Source organism: Neophocaena asiaeorientalis, unplaced genomic scaffold (genome assembly GCF_003031525.2).
Source record: "Neophocaena asiaeorientalis asiaeorientalis breed wild unplaced genomic scaffold, Neophocaena_asiaeorientalis_V1.1 scaffold346, whole genome shotgun sequence".
Taxonomy (NCBI): domain Eukaryota; kingdom Metazoa; phylum Chordata; class Mammalia; order Artiodactyla; family Phocoenidae; genus Neophocaena; species Neophocaena asiaeorientalis.
In genome coordinates, this window is record NW_020175400.1 from 1,681,446 (window position 1) to 1,698,127 (window position 16,682).

The 16,682-nt window shown below is 41.1% G+C and overlaps 1 protein-coding gene across 5 annotated transcripts in view; it reads right to left on the bottom strand.

Moving 5' to 3' along the window:
* Nucleotides 1-16,682, bottom strand: part of PRC1 (protein regulator of cytokinesis 1) — a 28,211-nt gene that overhangs the window by 8,918 nt on the left and 2,611 nt on the right. For all 5 annotated transcript variants that reach the window (XM_024766528.1, XM_024766530.1, XM_024766531.1 and 2 more), the window contains exons 2-9: nucleotides 7,770-7,902; nucleotides 7,286-7,408; nucleotides 5,556-5,789; nucleotides 5,307-5,477; nucleotides 4,103-4,252; nucleotides 3,650-3,797; nucleotides 2,710-2,846; nucleotides 361-456 (exon numbers count right to left, since the gene is read on the bottom strand). In XM_024766528.1, the coding sequence (XP_024622296.1) occupies nucleotides 361-456; nucleotides 2,710-2,846; nucleotides 3,650-3,797; nucleotides 4,103-4,252; nucleotides 5,307-5,477; nucleotides 5,556-5,789; nucleotides 7,286-7,408; nucleotides 7,770-7,902 (1,192 nt within the window). The remainder of the gene's footprint in view (nucleotides 1-360; nucleotides 457-2,709; nucleotides 2,847-3,649; nucleotides 3,798-4,102; nucleotides 4,253-5,306; nucleotides 5,478-5,555; nucleotides 5,790-7,285; nucleotides 7,409-7,769; nucleotides 7,903-16,682) is intronic.

The window sequence follows — 16,682 nt, forward strand, 5'->3', positions numbered from 1 at the left end:
ATGTGGACACGGACACACACAGAAGGAAGGCCACGTGCAGACACAGGGAGAAGACTACTATCTGGAGCCAGGACAGAGGCCTCGGAAGAAAGCAGCCCTGCTGACACCTGGGTCTCAGATTTTGAGCCTCCAGAATTGTAAGAAAGTGAATTTCTGTTGTTTAAACCACCCAGTCTCTGGTACTTTGTTATGGCAGCCCTAAAAAGCTAATAAAACTTGATATTCAGTTGCTTGTACTAGGTAGGCCCAGTATATACTTATTATCCTTTACCTAAGGAAAAACAATTCAAAGCAAGAGATATACAGAAAGTGAGGTATTTTGTAGCCAAGCACCAAAAACTCTTTCAGTAACAATATTACCTTAGGGAGTGTTTTTTGGAGCTTGGCTCGCTGCTTTTCTTCTTTTAGAAGATTTCCTCCACGATTTGTAAATCGACTTGGATCTGAAGCCTTTCTCTGTGAAAAATACATTTTAATTAGAGTGAACCCCGGACAGTCAGACCAGTCACTTCTGCTAAGAATCCTCACTCTCATAAACAGATACATATTTTTAGGGAGACTTCAGAGTTTTGCATTCCCATCCACTTTTAGCAGTGAGAAATCGTGGCTTTCTAAGGCAGGGAGTGGGGTGTGAACACTCTGAGGCATATGCAAGATCATACACTGGGGTACAGGAAAACTAGTGTTTCCTTTTTAGTCTAAAAAGTAAGACAGGCTTTAATGTTTAATGCATTTAATTTAAGGCTCCCTTCCTGGGTTCAGATGTCACCAACAGGAAATGGGGTATGCGGAAGGACAAGGGGGAGGTCTACACTCAGAGGGTTTGGTGGTAGTACCCCTACTTGCCCACTCACCTCCAGCATATTGAGACAATGCAGCTTAAATGTGCTCAGTTAAGGGGTTTATAGATAATCTGGTTTTTATTAAATTAACCCTCACAAAATGGACAAAAAATGTAAAACGTTAGGGTTCTTATTCTTTTTAACTTTTCTGTTTTTTGTTATTCTACAGTGTATACAGTCTATCAGAACAGTAATATAAGTGTATAATTTGTAAATGTAAATTAGGTGAATACACTAAAAAACGGGACAGATAATCAGAAAAGTTTAGAAACAATCTTGACAATTTGGGGGCCAAACTGATAAATTCTATTTCCTTTCCAGACTGCTTGATTATAAGCAATAACTAAAAGGAATGGTAATTAGTTTCTTATTTTTTCTTAAATACTAGCATGTAAACAAGGGTCGCTTATTTGGCTCTTTACTGTCTTTATGTGTGTGTGTGTGCGTGTGTACACTTTTTTTTTTTACACTGAAGTATAGTTGATTTCCAGTATAAGTCTCAGGTGTACAACACAGTGATTCACAATTTTTGAAGTTTATACTCCATTTATAGTTATTATAAAGTATTAGCTATATTCCATGCTGTACAATATATCCTCGTAGCTTATTTATTTTATACATAATAGTATGTACTTCTTAAACCCCTACCCCTTTATTGCCCCTCCCCCCTCCCCCCTCCCCTCTGGTAACCATTAGTCTGTTCTCTGTATCTGTGAGTCTGTTTCTTTTTTGTTATATTCACTAGTTTGTTTTATTTTCTAGATTCCACCTATAAGTGGTATCATACAGTATTTGCCTTTCTCTGAGTTATTTCACTAAGCATAATACCCTATAGATCCATCCATGTTGTTGCAAAAGGCAAAATTTAATTCTTGTTTATGGCTGAGCTCTTTATTGACTTTTATTACTCCTTCTTGCTTTCAACCAGAAGTAAGAGGTAACTGAGGACTAGAACACTTGCTCTTAAACAGCTGTGAGCTCTCACAGTTTTTTCCACTTCTGAGTCCTAGTTTCTTGCCTGGAAACTTGAAGGAGTTAAACTCCGGATTCTCTAAAGGCCTGTTCAAGCTCTAATAGGACCAGTATGAACCTGAGAATGAGTCTCCTTGAATTTCGTGCCCAAGGTGCCTCACTTGCCTCGTCCTAGTCCCAGTTCTGAGCTCTAAAATGCTCTAAGGGAATCGACTCATGCTAAGTCTATCAAAACAAAAGAAATTCAGAGTACACAAATGTGCCCCAAATACCCAGGCAATTTTCTAATAACAAAAGTTGGAAGAGTACAGAATGTTAGTTGCCTGCCTCAACATCCATTTTTCTCTCCTTCCTGGGTAATAGAACCTGAATTTATCTGCGATAGTGATTCTCCCAGCCTCGCCAGTAGTTGGTGTGGCATTTAAGCAGAAGTGCTGTGAAAAGAGCCTGGGAAAACCTCTTAGAGGGGGTGGAGGGGCAATGCCTTCTGTGTTCCCTCCTCCACCACACTGCCTGAAACGCTATGGTGGGAGCTCTAGAACCACCCTGGACCGGAAGATAAGATCCACCCCTTAGTGGTAAAGGAGCTATGAGCTGGAGAAGCCTGGGACCCCCTGACTGTGGAATAGCCATACCTGCCTTGCACTGCCTATCTTTAGACTTCCTTTATGCAAGAAACTTCAGCCTTATTGAAGGCATTAATTTTGGGGTTTTCTCTTACATGTTTCTGCATATAAGCTTGACAAATACAGATGGGTTAGCAGTAGTTTACAGACTTAATGATAAAGATGGTATTAGAAACCTGGTCAAGAGCAAAGGAGACAGGCCTCTGAGGGGACGCTTTCTTAACACTTCACTGTACTCTAAGGAAAACAGACAAAAACTAAGGCAGTACCTCGAACTCTAAGAAAAGCTTCCAGCTTTCTTCCCACTTCTGGACACCTTCAAAGAGTTCTTTGTGAACCTCATAGTAGTTTCTTAACTGCACAATCTCGGCATCATGGAGCTGGAGCAGATTTTCTGTATAGTCCTCTGCAAGATATAGGCCCAGTAGTTTTAAAAAATCCCTCTAGTGTTTAGTATCCCAATTTACTAATCCCTCATCCCCCTAAAATGGAAACAGAATTTTCTTCCTTACAGTAAAAATGACACACAATTAAGTGTATGTTGTGGATAATAAAAGCCAGGTTTGTCCCAATCAGCCTGGTGGGACTAGAGACTAAGGGACTAGGGTGTGGACTAAAAGGACTAAGATTCTCAAAACTCTGTCATCTCTTGCCTTGTCTTAGGTTTCTTTCATATTCTTCCTTTCCACCCTGCCCAACAGAGGGCTGAGTCACAGAAAATGTCCAAAAATGTTGAATTTAGTAAAGATGGCTTCATCTTTATATTCAGTTCAGGTCAGACTAGAATTCCATTGGGCCCTGGGGTCATACCTCGTGGGCTCAAATGTGGGCTCTGCCATTTACCTATTGTGTGTCTCTGGGTTAAGTTGTTCAACATTTATGTGCCTCAGTGTCCTCATCTCTTGACATGAGAATTAAGTCAGATAATCCTGTTAAGAGTCTGACATTGCGCCTGGCACAGAGTAAGCTCCTGCTAAACTTGAGCTTCACAACTACATGCTACAGAGATATTCTGCTTCAGAAACCAAGAGATCCCTTATTTCCCAATAGCATTTGCAAATGCTTATTTGAACGGGAATGGCAATTTATGCTGAATGGCCTGGAAAGGTAGCAATGTCTGTTCAGTAAAGGAAATACTTCCCAGTGAATGTCTGCACTTGTAAAAGACAAGTGAGCAGGCCACATGAAGAGCGACATTTCTGTACGAACCAGAATAGTAAGGGGCAAAAGCTTGTCTCTGCTCCTGGCTATAAAAACACTGGTCCCAGTACTGAGCCAGCTCCACTCGTATTGCCTCAATCACTTTCTTCATGTTTTGCATTTTCAGTTCTTCCAACCGATCCACTTCTAATTGCAGCTGAAACAAAGAGACCTGTTAAAAGTGCTTGTCATACTTGTATATTCACATAGGTTTGCAAAATATTTTCCCCCTTTTTAATAAAATTACAATACAAAACCACAGAGGTCAGTCAACACTTTTTATAATGATGATATCATAGGAGCCAGAAATCTAAGAAACATACGCGAAAGATAGAAGATGAGCAGGCTACTGCCACTCTTTTCTGACGCTTGTCTTAAAAACAGGCTCACTCAAGGCAGAGGCTGGTAAAGACATCAGACTTGACACCAAAATGCTGACCCAGCGCCCTTTGGGTTTCTTACCGCTTTCCGGACCTTGGCCTTTGACCCAGTCATAACTGTGGCCACAGCTTCTCTCTCTTCTGCAGGTATTTGCAACCTATCCCAGAGTTCTCGTATCTGAGCACGCAGCCCCTCACACACTGCTTCGTTTTGTGATTTTCGCATTTCTAGCTGTAGCAAGGAAAGCCAGTGGTTATAGCAAAGACAGCAGCACAGAGAAAACTGGCCCTCTGGCCTCCTACAGAGACACATCTGTACCCACATGGAGAAGAAGCACTTTTACAAGGCTGTGAAGAGGTGTGTTTTCATGACTTCTGAAAACAAACTGTAAGGCTGTCATTATGGTAGGATCTCAGACCCCAAGAATTAGGATTCAAATTTTTAATTAAAAAAAATTTGGGGGGGATTCCCTGGTGGCGCAGTGGTTGAGAGTCCGCCTGCCGATGCAAGGGACACGAGTTCATGCCCCGGTCCAGGAAGATCCCACATGCATTGAACACTAAGCTAATTCAAATGACTATTATTATTTCATCCAAAACGTCAATTTCAGGGGATTTCCCTCATGGTCCAGTGGGTAAGACTCCCTGCTCCCAATGTAGGGGGCCAGGGTTCGATCCCTGGTCGGGAAACTAGATCCCGCATGCATGCCGCAACTAAGAGTCTGCATGCTGCAACTAAGGAATCCACAGGCCGCAACTAAAAAAGATCCTGTGTGCCACAACAAAGACCCAGCGCAGCCTAAATGAATGAATGAATAAATAAACATTAAAAAAAAACTCAATTTCACATTCTCAGAGCTATATATAAATTAAGGTTTTCGTTTAAAAAAAAATCAAGGTTGTGTTTCAAATAATACTATTATCTTTTTTTATTTGGCTGCATTGGGTCTTCATTGCTGCATGCAGGCTTTCTCTAGTTGCGGCTATAGGGAGCTACTCTTCGTTGCAGCGTGAGGGCTTCTCATTGTGGTGGCTTCTCTTGTTGCGGAGCACTGTCTCTAGGCACGCAGGCTCAGTACTTGTGGCGCATGGGCTCAGTTGCTCCGCGGTACGAAGGATCTTCCCGGACCAGGGATTAAATCCGTGTCCCCAGCACTGGCAGGTGGATTCCTAACCACTGGACCACCAGGGAAGCCCTATCTCATTATCTTAAAGGAAAAAGCTGCAGTTTTCTCAGATTGCTGGATACTATGGAGATCCCAGGCCATAATTTGAGTAGACATTACCTGCTGTAGCAACTTCTGTAGTGTTGCAATATTTTCCAAAGATAAACAAAAGGCATCTTCATCTTCACAGACCACATCTCTTTCAAAGCTTGTGTCTGGTGTGTGTTCTAATTCTTCCATACACAGTATGATCTGTCTCTTTATGTTGACGAACTCCTCATGCCTAGATGCCTATAAAAAAAAAAAAAAGATTACAAGATACCTAGAGGAAAGTCAAATGACTTTTAGGAACTATGAATGTAAGCACACCTTTGTTTCCCTCAGAGTTGCCACGTGTTGTCTAAACTGGCTCAGCTCTTCTAAGCTGGGAACTGAGGTGCTGTCAATGTCATAGTGGGGCGTGCAAAGAATTTCACACAGTTCTTGATCTTGTTCTTGAAGTAGTTTCAGTTCTTGTTTTCTCTCCTTTTTCTGTTTTCTCATCAGTTCTACCTGAGTGCGCAAATCCTTTTCTAGCTGCAAGATGGTCGTCTCTCCTTCTTCCTGTATGAGACAATGTACTATTGTGTTAAGGTTCCAAGCGGATTTCTTCAAAGGAAGAGAAGACAACGAAAGAGGACTAGGATGACAGACTTTTAGTTAAACTTACAAATAAATCAACTTACAGCTAACAGAATATGGCACAAAGAGGGTCCCCTAACAAAGGTCCCCAGTAAGGAAAGGTACCAGGGCACTTTTACAAGAGGTAAAAATTGGTTGAAAAGCTTATTGTGAATTAGCTATAGGGTAGTATATTTAGCTCCTAACTAAATGTTTATCCCAATAATCCTAAACATCACTCAACCAATAAAAATCAATTTAGTACTCCTTGCTCTACTCCTAACTGATAAGCAGGAGAAAAAACAAGTGGCAGTTATATGTCCTATAAATTTTATTCAACATTGGTGAACTAAGAACTGTCATATAATTTAAGGGAGATGTACCACTGTATATCTAACTTCTCACCCAATTTCATATTGAAAATTAAAAAAAAAAGACTAAAGAAACCATTTGTCCAAAATCAATGATATTTATGCCATTTGTGTTGATTTCAGGAAGCTCTACTGATGTCACAGTCTGCCTGACTGTTCTTGGCTACCAGAAATGAATTAGCCTTAACCCTTTAGAGACAGTCTCCTCCTCCTAGGCTGACTCCACTGAGATACCCAGGCAGTTCTTTCTGTAACAGGGAGAGGGACCTGAGATACCCAGGCAGTTCTTTCTGTAACAGGGAGAGGGACCTGAGACCTTATTGGTACCACATTAGCCACTGTGTGCTGTCCTTGCACCCACATCTATTCTAATTACCTTCCCAATCTCCACGTTTGTCTTCATTTTTATGATCCCAACACTGTTTTTACCTGTTCTAACCAGGGATATGTTTTGGGGTCCCTCTGTCATTCATGTCATGCTTGCTGGTGTCCTCATTTAAGTCTGATTTGTGCTGGACCACAGGACAGCAACCTCTCAGCAAGGTACACAGATAAACATGGCATGCCCTGAATTTGACTATGCTCTCTTGATATTCCAGCTGTGGAGACATCTCTTCTCAAGTGGCCATTCTGGCTAGTTCAGTGATGTGTAGCTTTCGGGTATGAAAAAATCCACAGAGGCAGGTTTTTTGGGTAACTTTTCCTTATATCACTAGTCACTTTTGTATCCTAAGTAGTTCTCTTCATTTTCTTTCAAAGAAATAATGGAATGATATCATCTATGCCTAGCTCAGAGTTTAAAAAAATTTTTGTGTGCTACAAATTGATAGTTAGAGGCTTGTTTTTGATTAAAACATTTCAACACTTAGCTGCTTCACCTCTCAACAGGGCAACTCTTCACGTAAGTGAAAACTGCTTTGCTGGAACCAAGTAACTAGGCAGCACATTTTTCCCGTTTCTCATGTCCAGTATCAGCCCTACAAGGAAACTTTCCACCTGTAGCCCCAAATCAAAGTTCTTCCCTAAATCTCAGACCCAGGCAGGATCCCCTGACACCCTGCCATGTACCTGAAATGGCTCGACATGTAGCTCACTGCACAGAGTGTTCAGCTCTTTTTGGCAGATGGCTATGCTTTTGATGAGCCTTTCCTTCAGGCTTTCCTCTTCAGCAATCATCATATCCAGGAGGTCCTACGAGAGATGAAACAGTCCCATAAAAGTTTTGGGTGTTTTCCCCATTGGCCTCAAACAACAAATAACACCAAAACCCTCATAATTTCAAATTTTAAAGGAAGGACTTAAACAAAACCAGGACTTCCCTGGCGGTCCAGTGGTTAAGATTCTGTGCTCCCAATGCAGGGGGCACAGGTTCAATCCCCGGTTGGGGAACTAGGATCCTATATGCTGCACGGCGCAGCCAAAACAAGCAAACAAACAAAAAACCAGAAGGAGCCTGTGACATCCTAGTGTCACTTCTATATGCTATCTTAGATGAGACACCAACATCCTTACCCCTGTCCCACTACAAAGAGATCAGTATTACTCAACTCACCTTGATATGCTTCTTTACAACCTCAGTTCTTTGTAACCGCTGGTCCTCTGGAATCCCAATCAATTCCCATATTTCCCGAAGGTGATTCAGGGCTTTCTGGAGACATACTATGGACTCCTCTGCCAGCACCTCACTAAAAAGCAAAAGAGAACCAGCTACATGAGCCACTGCCTCCAGACTAAAAGCAGTATTTACAGAAACTAAACAAACTAGTTTCGCAGTGGGCTCAAGGCTAAAACAAACTGAAAACAAGCATTCAGCTTAACTCATCTTGAACACTCCCCTATCCTTCTGCCTCCAAACACCACAACACTGGCAAAGCAAAATCCAGTATCATATTATCAATTCAGTGTGGAAATTCAATCTTCTGAATAATACTCAGAATCTGGACTTTGATCAATGATTCTACCTATGGCAGTACAATACAGAATTTTAAATGCTTTTATTAAAGAAAAAACAAACAAAAATGTCAGGTCCTATAAAATAGCTGGCAATTTATTGCGATTTTGTTACTCATATTTTTCCCTTCCTGTTTTTCTAAGCTATAATTGACATATATAGCACTGTATAAGTTTAAGGTGTACAGCATAATGATTTGATTTACATACATCATGAAATAATTATCACAATAAGTTTAGTAAACATCCATCATCTCATATAGGTACAAAATTAAAGAAATAGAAAAAAAATTTTTTTGCCTGTGATGAGAACTCATAGGGTTTACTCTCTTAACAACTTTCATAAATAACATACAGTGGTGCTGGGACTTCCCTGGTGGTCCAGTGGATAAGGCTCGGTGCTCCCAGTGCAGGGGGCCCAGGTCAGGGAACTAGATCCCAAGTGCATGCCGCAGCTAGGAGTCCACATGCTGCAACTAAAGATCCTGCATGCCTCAAGAAGACCCGGCGCAGCCATCCATAAATAAATTAAATAAATATTTTTAAAAATACAGTGGTGCTAATTATATTTATCATGTTCTATATTACATCTCTAGTACTTACTTATCTTAAAACTGATTCCTTATAACCTTTTGACTGCCCTCATCCAATTCCCCACCCCCAGCCTCTACCTAAGACTCTAATCTCTTTTTCTATGAGTTCGTTTTTGAAATATAACTGACCTATAACACTACGTTAGTTCCTGTTACAGAACACAGTGATTTGATATTTCTATACATTTCAAACTGATCACAATAAGTCTAGCTATGATATGTCACCATACAAAGATATTACATAGTTATTGACTATATTCCCCACACTGTACATTTCATACCTATGATGCATTTATTTTGCAACTGGAAGTTTGTATTTCTTAATCTGCCTCACCTATTTCTTTCCTCCCCCTACCCCCCGACCCCTCTTGGCAAATTCCTGTTTGTTCTCTGTATCTGTGTTTACATTTTATTATGTTTGTTCATTTATTTATCTTTTTAAATTCCACATATAAGTGAAATTACATGGTATTTGTCTATCTCTGTCTGATTTATTTCACTTAGCATAATGTCCTCTAAGTCCATCCATGGTGTCACAAATGGCAAGAATTCATTCTTTTTTTATGGCTGAGTAATATTTCAGTGTGTGTGTGTGCATGCACACACACATACATACATACAAACACACACAAACATACACACATATTCTTTATCCATTCATCTACTGATGGGTACTTAGGTTGCTTCCATATCTTGGATGCTGCAATGAACATAGAGGTGCACATATCTTTTCGAATTAAGTGTTTTGTTTTCTTTGGATAAATACTCAGGAGTGGAATTGATAGATCATATGGTTGTTCTATTTCTAATTTTTTTTTTGCGGTATGCGGGCCTCTCACTGTTGTGGTCTCTCCCGTTGCGGAGCATAGGCTCTGGACGCGCAGGCTCAGCGGCCATGGCTCATGGGCCCAGCGGCTCCGCGGCATGTGGGATCTTCCCAGACCGGGGCACGAACCCGTGTCCCCTGCATCAGCAGGCGGACTCTCAACCACTGCGCTACCAGGGAAGCCCCCATTTCTAATTTTTTGAGGAATCTCCATACTGTTTTCCATAGTGGCTACTCCAATTTATATCCCCACCAACAGTGCACAAGCATTCCCTTTTCTCCACATCCTCACCAATACGCGTTATCTGTTGTCTTTAATAATAGTCATTCTGAGAGTTGTGAGGTGATTATCTCATCGTTGTTTTGATTTGCATTTCCATTTTGATTAGTGATGTTAAGCATCTTTTCATGTGCCTGTTGACTATCTGTAAGTTTTCCTTGGAAAAATGTCTATTCAGATCCTCTGCTCATTTTTTAATCAGGTTGCTTGTTCTTCTCAATGTTGAGTTGTGTAAGTTCTCTGTATATTTTGGAATATTAACCCCTTCTCAGATATTTTCAAATATCTTCTCCCATTCAGTAGGTGGCCTTGTTGTTGTTCTTAAATTACAACTATTAATTTACAGAATGACTAAAAGTTAAAAAATAATCAGGTGTTGGTGAGTATACAGAAAAGCCAGAACTTTTGTATACTACTGCTTGGAGTGTGAATTGGTACAACCACTTTGAAAACTGTTGGCAGTATCTGCTAAAGCTGAACCCAGCAGTTCCATGTCTACATATGTAGAAATGCACACATATGTACCAAAGGTGTGTACCAGAATGATCAAAGCAGCACTACTCATAATATCATAAAGGTAGAAACAACCTAGATGTCCATCAACAGAATAGAGAAACAGTACATTCCTACAATGGAATAATACAGCAATGAATAAAAAAACACAGGTGAATCTCAGAAACATCATGTTGAACTATGCTAAATGAAAGAGGTCAAATGCAAAAAGACTACATACTATATGATTCTACCTTATGAAATTTTAGAAAAGGCAAAACTATAGTGAAAGAAAGCAAATGAACTGCCTGGAATCGGGGCAGGGGATCAACTGCAAAGGGGCATACGGCAACTATTTTTAGGGCGACAGAATGGTTCTAGATCTTAATGGTGATGGTGATTACATAACTATACACGGTGACCAAAATTCAAACTGTACGTGTAAAATGAGTCAATTTTACTGTATGTAAATTATACCTCAAATCTTAAAGAAAAAAAAAAGGGAGGTAAAAGAAACAACTAAGATGGAAAAACAGAACAAAAAGTTGGGGAAGAAGAGGAAAAACAGCCAGATAAGCAAGCATCTATCGCTACGTGATTCCAATTATACAAAGTTCAAAAACAGGCAGAACTAAGCTTTGCTTTGAGAAGTCAGGATAGTGGTTGTCATTGTCCTGGGAAGTGGTGACTTTTGGAGAGCACAAGGAGGGGTGTGCTGACTTTATGAAAATCCATCAAGTTTGCACTTGATCTGTATGCATTTCAGAATATATGTTACAATTACAAAAAGTTTATTTAAAAATTATTCACTGTTTATCTGAAGCACAAATTTAACTGTGTACCTTGTGTTTTATCTTTCAAAAAAAACTTTAGTTTTCTTTTTTTTTTTGGCCTCACCACACAACTTGTGAGATCTTAGCTCCCCGACCAGGGATGGAAACTGCGCCCTCAGCAATGAAAGTGCAGTCTTAACCACTGCCCGCCAGAGAATTCTCAAAAAACCTTTACTTTAAAAAGTTTGCTTAGTCTGCTTCACAAAGCATTTAAATAACAGAGATTTTCTCTACTTTCTTGGTACACCTGGATAACAAAGAGACCACTCTGGCACCAGAGACTAAACTCTGGATGTGCTTTTCTATCAGTCAGCCAGGAGGCCTCCAACAGGTCACTGAAGCTCTTTGTGTGCAAATGATGATAGAGGCTCTCACTGGCCCCCTCTCTGTCGCAGCATATTCAGGGGTTCTGAATCACCAGCCTAGATCTCCAAGAACGTCAGTTTCTCCATAGGCTTTTTTTTTCTTTTCTGCTCACTTCTTCCTTCCTTCCTTCCTTCTTTCCTTCCTTCCTTCTCTCTCTCCCTCTCCCTCTCTCTCTCTATTTATGTTATTTTTGGCTGCATTGGGTCTTCATTGCTGCGTTGGCTTTCTCTAGTTGCGGTGAGCGGGGGCTACTCTTCGTTGTGATGTGCAGGCTTCTCATTGCAGTGGCTTCTCTTGTTGTGGAGCACAGGCTCTAGGGCACACGGATTTCAGTAGTTGTGGCACGTGGACTCAGTAGTTGTGGTGCATGGGCTTAGTTGCTCCACAGCATGTGGGATCCTCCTGGACTAGGGCTCAAACCCATGTCCGCTGCATTAGCAGGCGGATTCCCAACCTTGCACCACCAGGGAAGTCCTTCTTAGGTTTTAATATATTCACATCCAAGACATTTCTCTAGCCAAGAAATCCCAATTCAAAGGTTGCCTGTCCTAGTTCAAGAAAAGCTTCTTGCACAAATACCAGCTGCCTATACCAGATGGCCAATTATCAATACCCACATAAGGAAGAGTGTTTAAAAGAATTTACAGGGACTTCCCTGGTGGTCCAGTGGGTAAGACTTGGCACTCCCAGTGCAGGGGGCCCGGGTTTGATCCCTGGTCAGGGAACTAGATCCCACGTGCATGTCGCAAATAAGACCCCGGTGCAGCCAAAAAATAATTATTAAAAAAAAAAAAAAAAAAAGAATTTACTGTACTCCATTTTAGAAATGTTAACAGGTATCAAGGTATTTAATATAATCTCAGTTAACTCAAGTTTAACTAAAGTGCTTCCTCAGACAAATAATCCCTTTGCACTTCACTTTTAAGACAAAAGAACCCACAATTTTAGCATGCTAATTTTAGCATTTTATGTAAAATAACCAATATAAGATGGACTTCCCTGGTGGCGCAGTGGTTAAGACTCTGTGCTCCCAATGCAGGAGGCCCAGGTTGAATCCCTGGTCAGGGAACTAGATCCCACATGCATGCCACAACTAAGAGTTCGCATGCCACAACTAAGGAGCCCACCTGCTGCAACTAAGGAGCCAGTGAGCCACAACTAAGAAGCCAGCGAGCCGCGACTAAGGAGCCCATGTGCCACAACTAAGACCCAGTGCAACCAAATAAACATTTTTTTAAAAATTAAAAAATAAAATAAAATAAAATAACCTACAAGAGGACTTCCCTGGCAGTCCAGTGGTTAAGACTCCGTGCTCCCAATGCAGGGGGCCCAGGTTGAATCCCTGGTCAGGGAACTAGATCCCACATGCATGCCACAACTAAGAGTTCTCATGCTACAACTAAGGAGCCCACCTGCTGCAACTAAGGAGCCAGCAAGCCACAACTAAGGAGCCCATATGCCACAACTAAGACAGTGTAAACAACCCAAATGGCCATCAACTAATGAACAGGTAAATATGATATACCTATACAATGGAATAATATTTGACAATAAACCTTGAAAACATGCCAAGTGAAAGAAGCCAGTCACAAAAGAGAACATATCATGATTCCATTTATGTGAAATATCCAGAATAGGCAAATCTATAGAGAAAGAAGTGGATTAGCAGTTGCCTACGGCTGGGATTCAGGGGAGGGAGGTGGGTGGGAAAAGGGGATTGAACGCTTTTAAACGGATGATAAAAATGTTGACTGCAGTGATAGTTGCACAACTCTGAATATACTAAAAATATTAAATTGTGACATGTTAAATAGATGAATTGTATAGTATGAGGATTATATCTCAATAAAGCTGTTATTTTAAAAAATATGGCACATAATAGGAAGTTGTGAAATTTGTGACTTGAAAAACAGATATGATTGCTAATTCATTTAGTCAAATTACTTTCTACAAAATAAAATGACATGAAATTGGGATAAAATTCATAGATCTCAAATTCAATTAAAACCAAAACAAACACCTATACAGCAGATGGACTGCTAAACTCCAGCAGATGGGCCTAAACACAATTTGTTATAATGAAAAAGTTACCCTCCCTTGGAGCTGATTACTTTAACAAGTGTTTGGAATTACCAAATATTCTAGAAGCAGTTCTCATGACAGTATAATTTTCTTTTTTTGAATTTTATTTTATTTTTTTTGTTGTTGTTTTTTTTTTGGCGGTACGCTGGCCTTTCACTGTTGTGGCCTCTCCCATTGCGGAGCACAGGCTCCGGACGCACAGGCCCAGCGGCCATGGCTCACAGGCCCAGTCGCTCCGCGTCATGTGGGATCTTCCCGTACCGGGGCACGAACCCGTGTCCCCAGCATCAGCAGGCGGACTCTCAACCACTAACAGTAAAATTTTCAAAGAATTAAAAAACTCTTCACAACATTCCAATTATACGAGTTTAATTCTTATATCATTCTAACACCTCTTTCTTACATCCCTGCCACTACCCTTACTTTCAAAAAACTTCCCTGGTGGTCCAGTGAGTAAGACTCCACGCTCCCAGTGCAGAGGGGCTGGGTTCGATCCCTGGTCAGGGAACTAGATCCCACACGCATGCTGCCACTAAGAGTTCGCGTGTCGCAACTAAAGATCCCGTGTGCCGCAACTAAGATCTGGTGCGGCCTAAATAATATTAAGGGGAAAGAAAAAGAAAAAAAGACAACCAGAATCTCACCCCTCCCCACTTCTGCCTTTACCTCCCTGGTCCAGGTCACCACTATCATCTCTTCATCTGTACCACTGCCCTGGTCTTTTAACTGGTCTCCCTGCTTCTGCCTTGGCCTCCTTAAGCTTATTGTGTGCACAGAAGCCACAAGCCTCCATGCCCTCAAAATCCTCCAGTGATTCCTTATCTTAGAGGAAAAGCTTCTGCCTTTATAAAGGCCTCCAGAGCCCTTTAATCTACTCCAGTCACACTGGACTCCTTGCTCTTTCGGGAACCCACCGGGCACTATCCTACCTCAGGCACTGGCATTTGCTATTCCCTCAACCTAGACTGTCTTCCCCTAGGTGTCCCATGGCTTGCCCCTTGCCGCCTTTAGATCTTTTCTCAAAGATCACCTTCTCAGGGAGGCCTTTCCTGACCAATCTCTTTAACACTGCAACTCCCCTTTCCCACACCTTCAGTACTTATCCCCTTTCTCTGCTTGATTTCTCTCCATAGCACTTATTACCATTTAATGTAAAATTTGCTTACTTATTACCTTTTTATTTTGTTATTAAAATGTAACCTCTAAAGGGCAAGGATGTCAGTTGTGTTCACTGCTGAATCCCCAACACTTAGAATGGTGTCTTATATATAATAAACATTCAAGAAGAATTTTTGAACAAATAAAGATGTTTCAAAAAAGCTGTATGATCTTACGACACCTGAGTGCAGTCACTGTGAATAACAATTATCATGGTATACTACTCAATCTACAGATCTAATGTGATCCCTATCAAATTATCCAGGACATTTTTCACAGAAATAGAACAAATAATCCTAAAATTTATGTGGAACCATGAAAGACCCAGAATTGCCAAAGCAATCCTGAGGAAAAAGAACAAAGCAGGAGTTATAACCCTCCCAGACTTCAGACAATACTACAAGGCTACAGTAATCAAAACAGCATGGTACTGGCAAAAAAAAGACATTTGGATAAATGGAACAGAATACAGTGCCCAGAGATAAACCCATACACCTATGGACAATTAATCTTTGACAAAGGAGGCAAGAATACACAATGGGGAAAAGACAGTCTCTTCAGCAAGCAGTATTAGGAAAGCTGGACAGCTGCATGTAAATCAATGAAGTTAGAACACACCATCACACCACACACAAAAATAAACTCAAAATGGCTTAAAGACTTAAATATAAGTCATGACACCATAAAACTCCTAGATGAGAACATAAGCAAAACATTCTCCTACATAAATCGTACCACTGTTTTCTTAGGTCAGTCTCCCAAGGCAATAGAAATAAAAACAAAAATAAACAAATGGGACCTAATCAAACCTACAGGCTGTTGCACAGCAAAGGAAACCATAAAAAAATGAAAAGACAACCTACAGAATGGGAGAAAACATTTGCAAACGATGCGACAGGTAAGGGCTTCATCTCCAAAATATACCAACAGCTCATACAATTCAACAACAAAAAAACCAAACAACCCAATCGAAAAATGGGCAGAAGACCTTAATAGACATTTCTCCAAAGAAGACATACAGATGGCCAGCAGGCACATGAAAAGATGCCTCAACATCACTATTATTAGAAAAATGCAAATCAAAACTACAGTGAGGTACCACCTCACATTGGTCAGAATGGCCATCATAAAAAGTCTACAAATAACAAATGCTGGAGAGGGTGTGGAGAAAAGGGAAATCTCCTACACTATTGGTGGGAATGTAAGTTGGTGCAGCCACTATGGAAAACAGTGTGGAGGTTCCTCAAAAAACTAAAAACAGAGTTGCCATATGATCCAGCAATTCCACTCCTGGGGCATACACCCAGACTAACTATAATTTGAAAAATACATGCACCCCTATGTTCACAGCAGCACTACTTACAATAGCCAAGACATGGAAACAACCTAAATGTCCATTGACAGATGAATGGATAAAGAAGATGTGGGGCTTCCCTGGTGGTGCAGTGGTTAAGAATCCGCCTGCCAATGCAGGGGACACGGGTTCGATCCCTGGTCTGGGAAGATCCCACATGCCACGGAGCAACTAAGCCAGTACGCCACAACTACTGAGCCTGCGCTCTAAAGCCCGTGAGCCACAACTACTGAAGCCTGTGGGCCTGCAGCCGTGCTCCACAACAAGAAGACACCACCATGAGAAGCCCACACACCGCAACAAAGAGTAGCCCCTGCTCGCCACAACTAGAGAAAGCCCATGCGAAGCAACGAGGACCCAACATAGCCAAAAATAAATGAATAAATAAAATTTTAAGATAATAATAAATAAATTAAATAGTGTTTAAAAAAAAGAATAGGGGCTTCCCTGGTGGTGCAGTGGTTGAGAGTCTGCCTGCCGATGCAGGGGACACGGGTTCGTGTCCCGGTCTGGGAAGATCCCACATGCCGC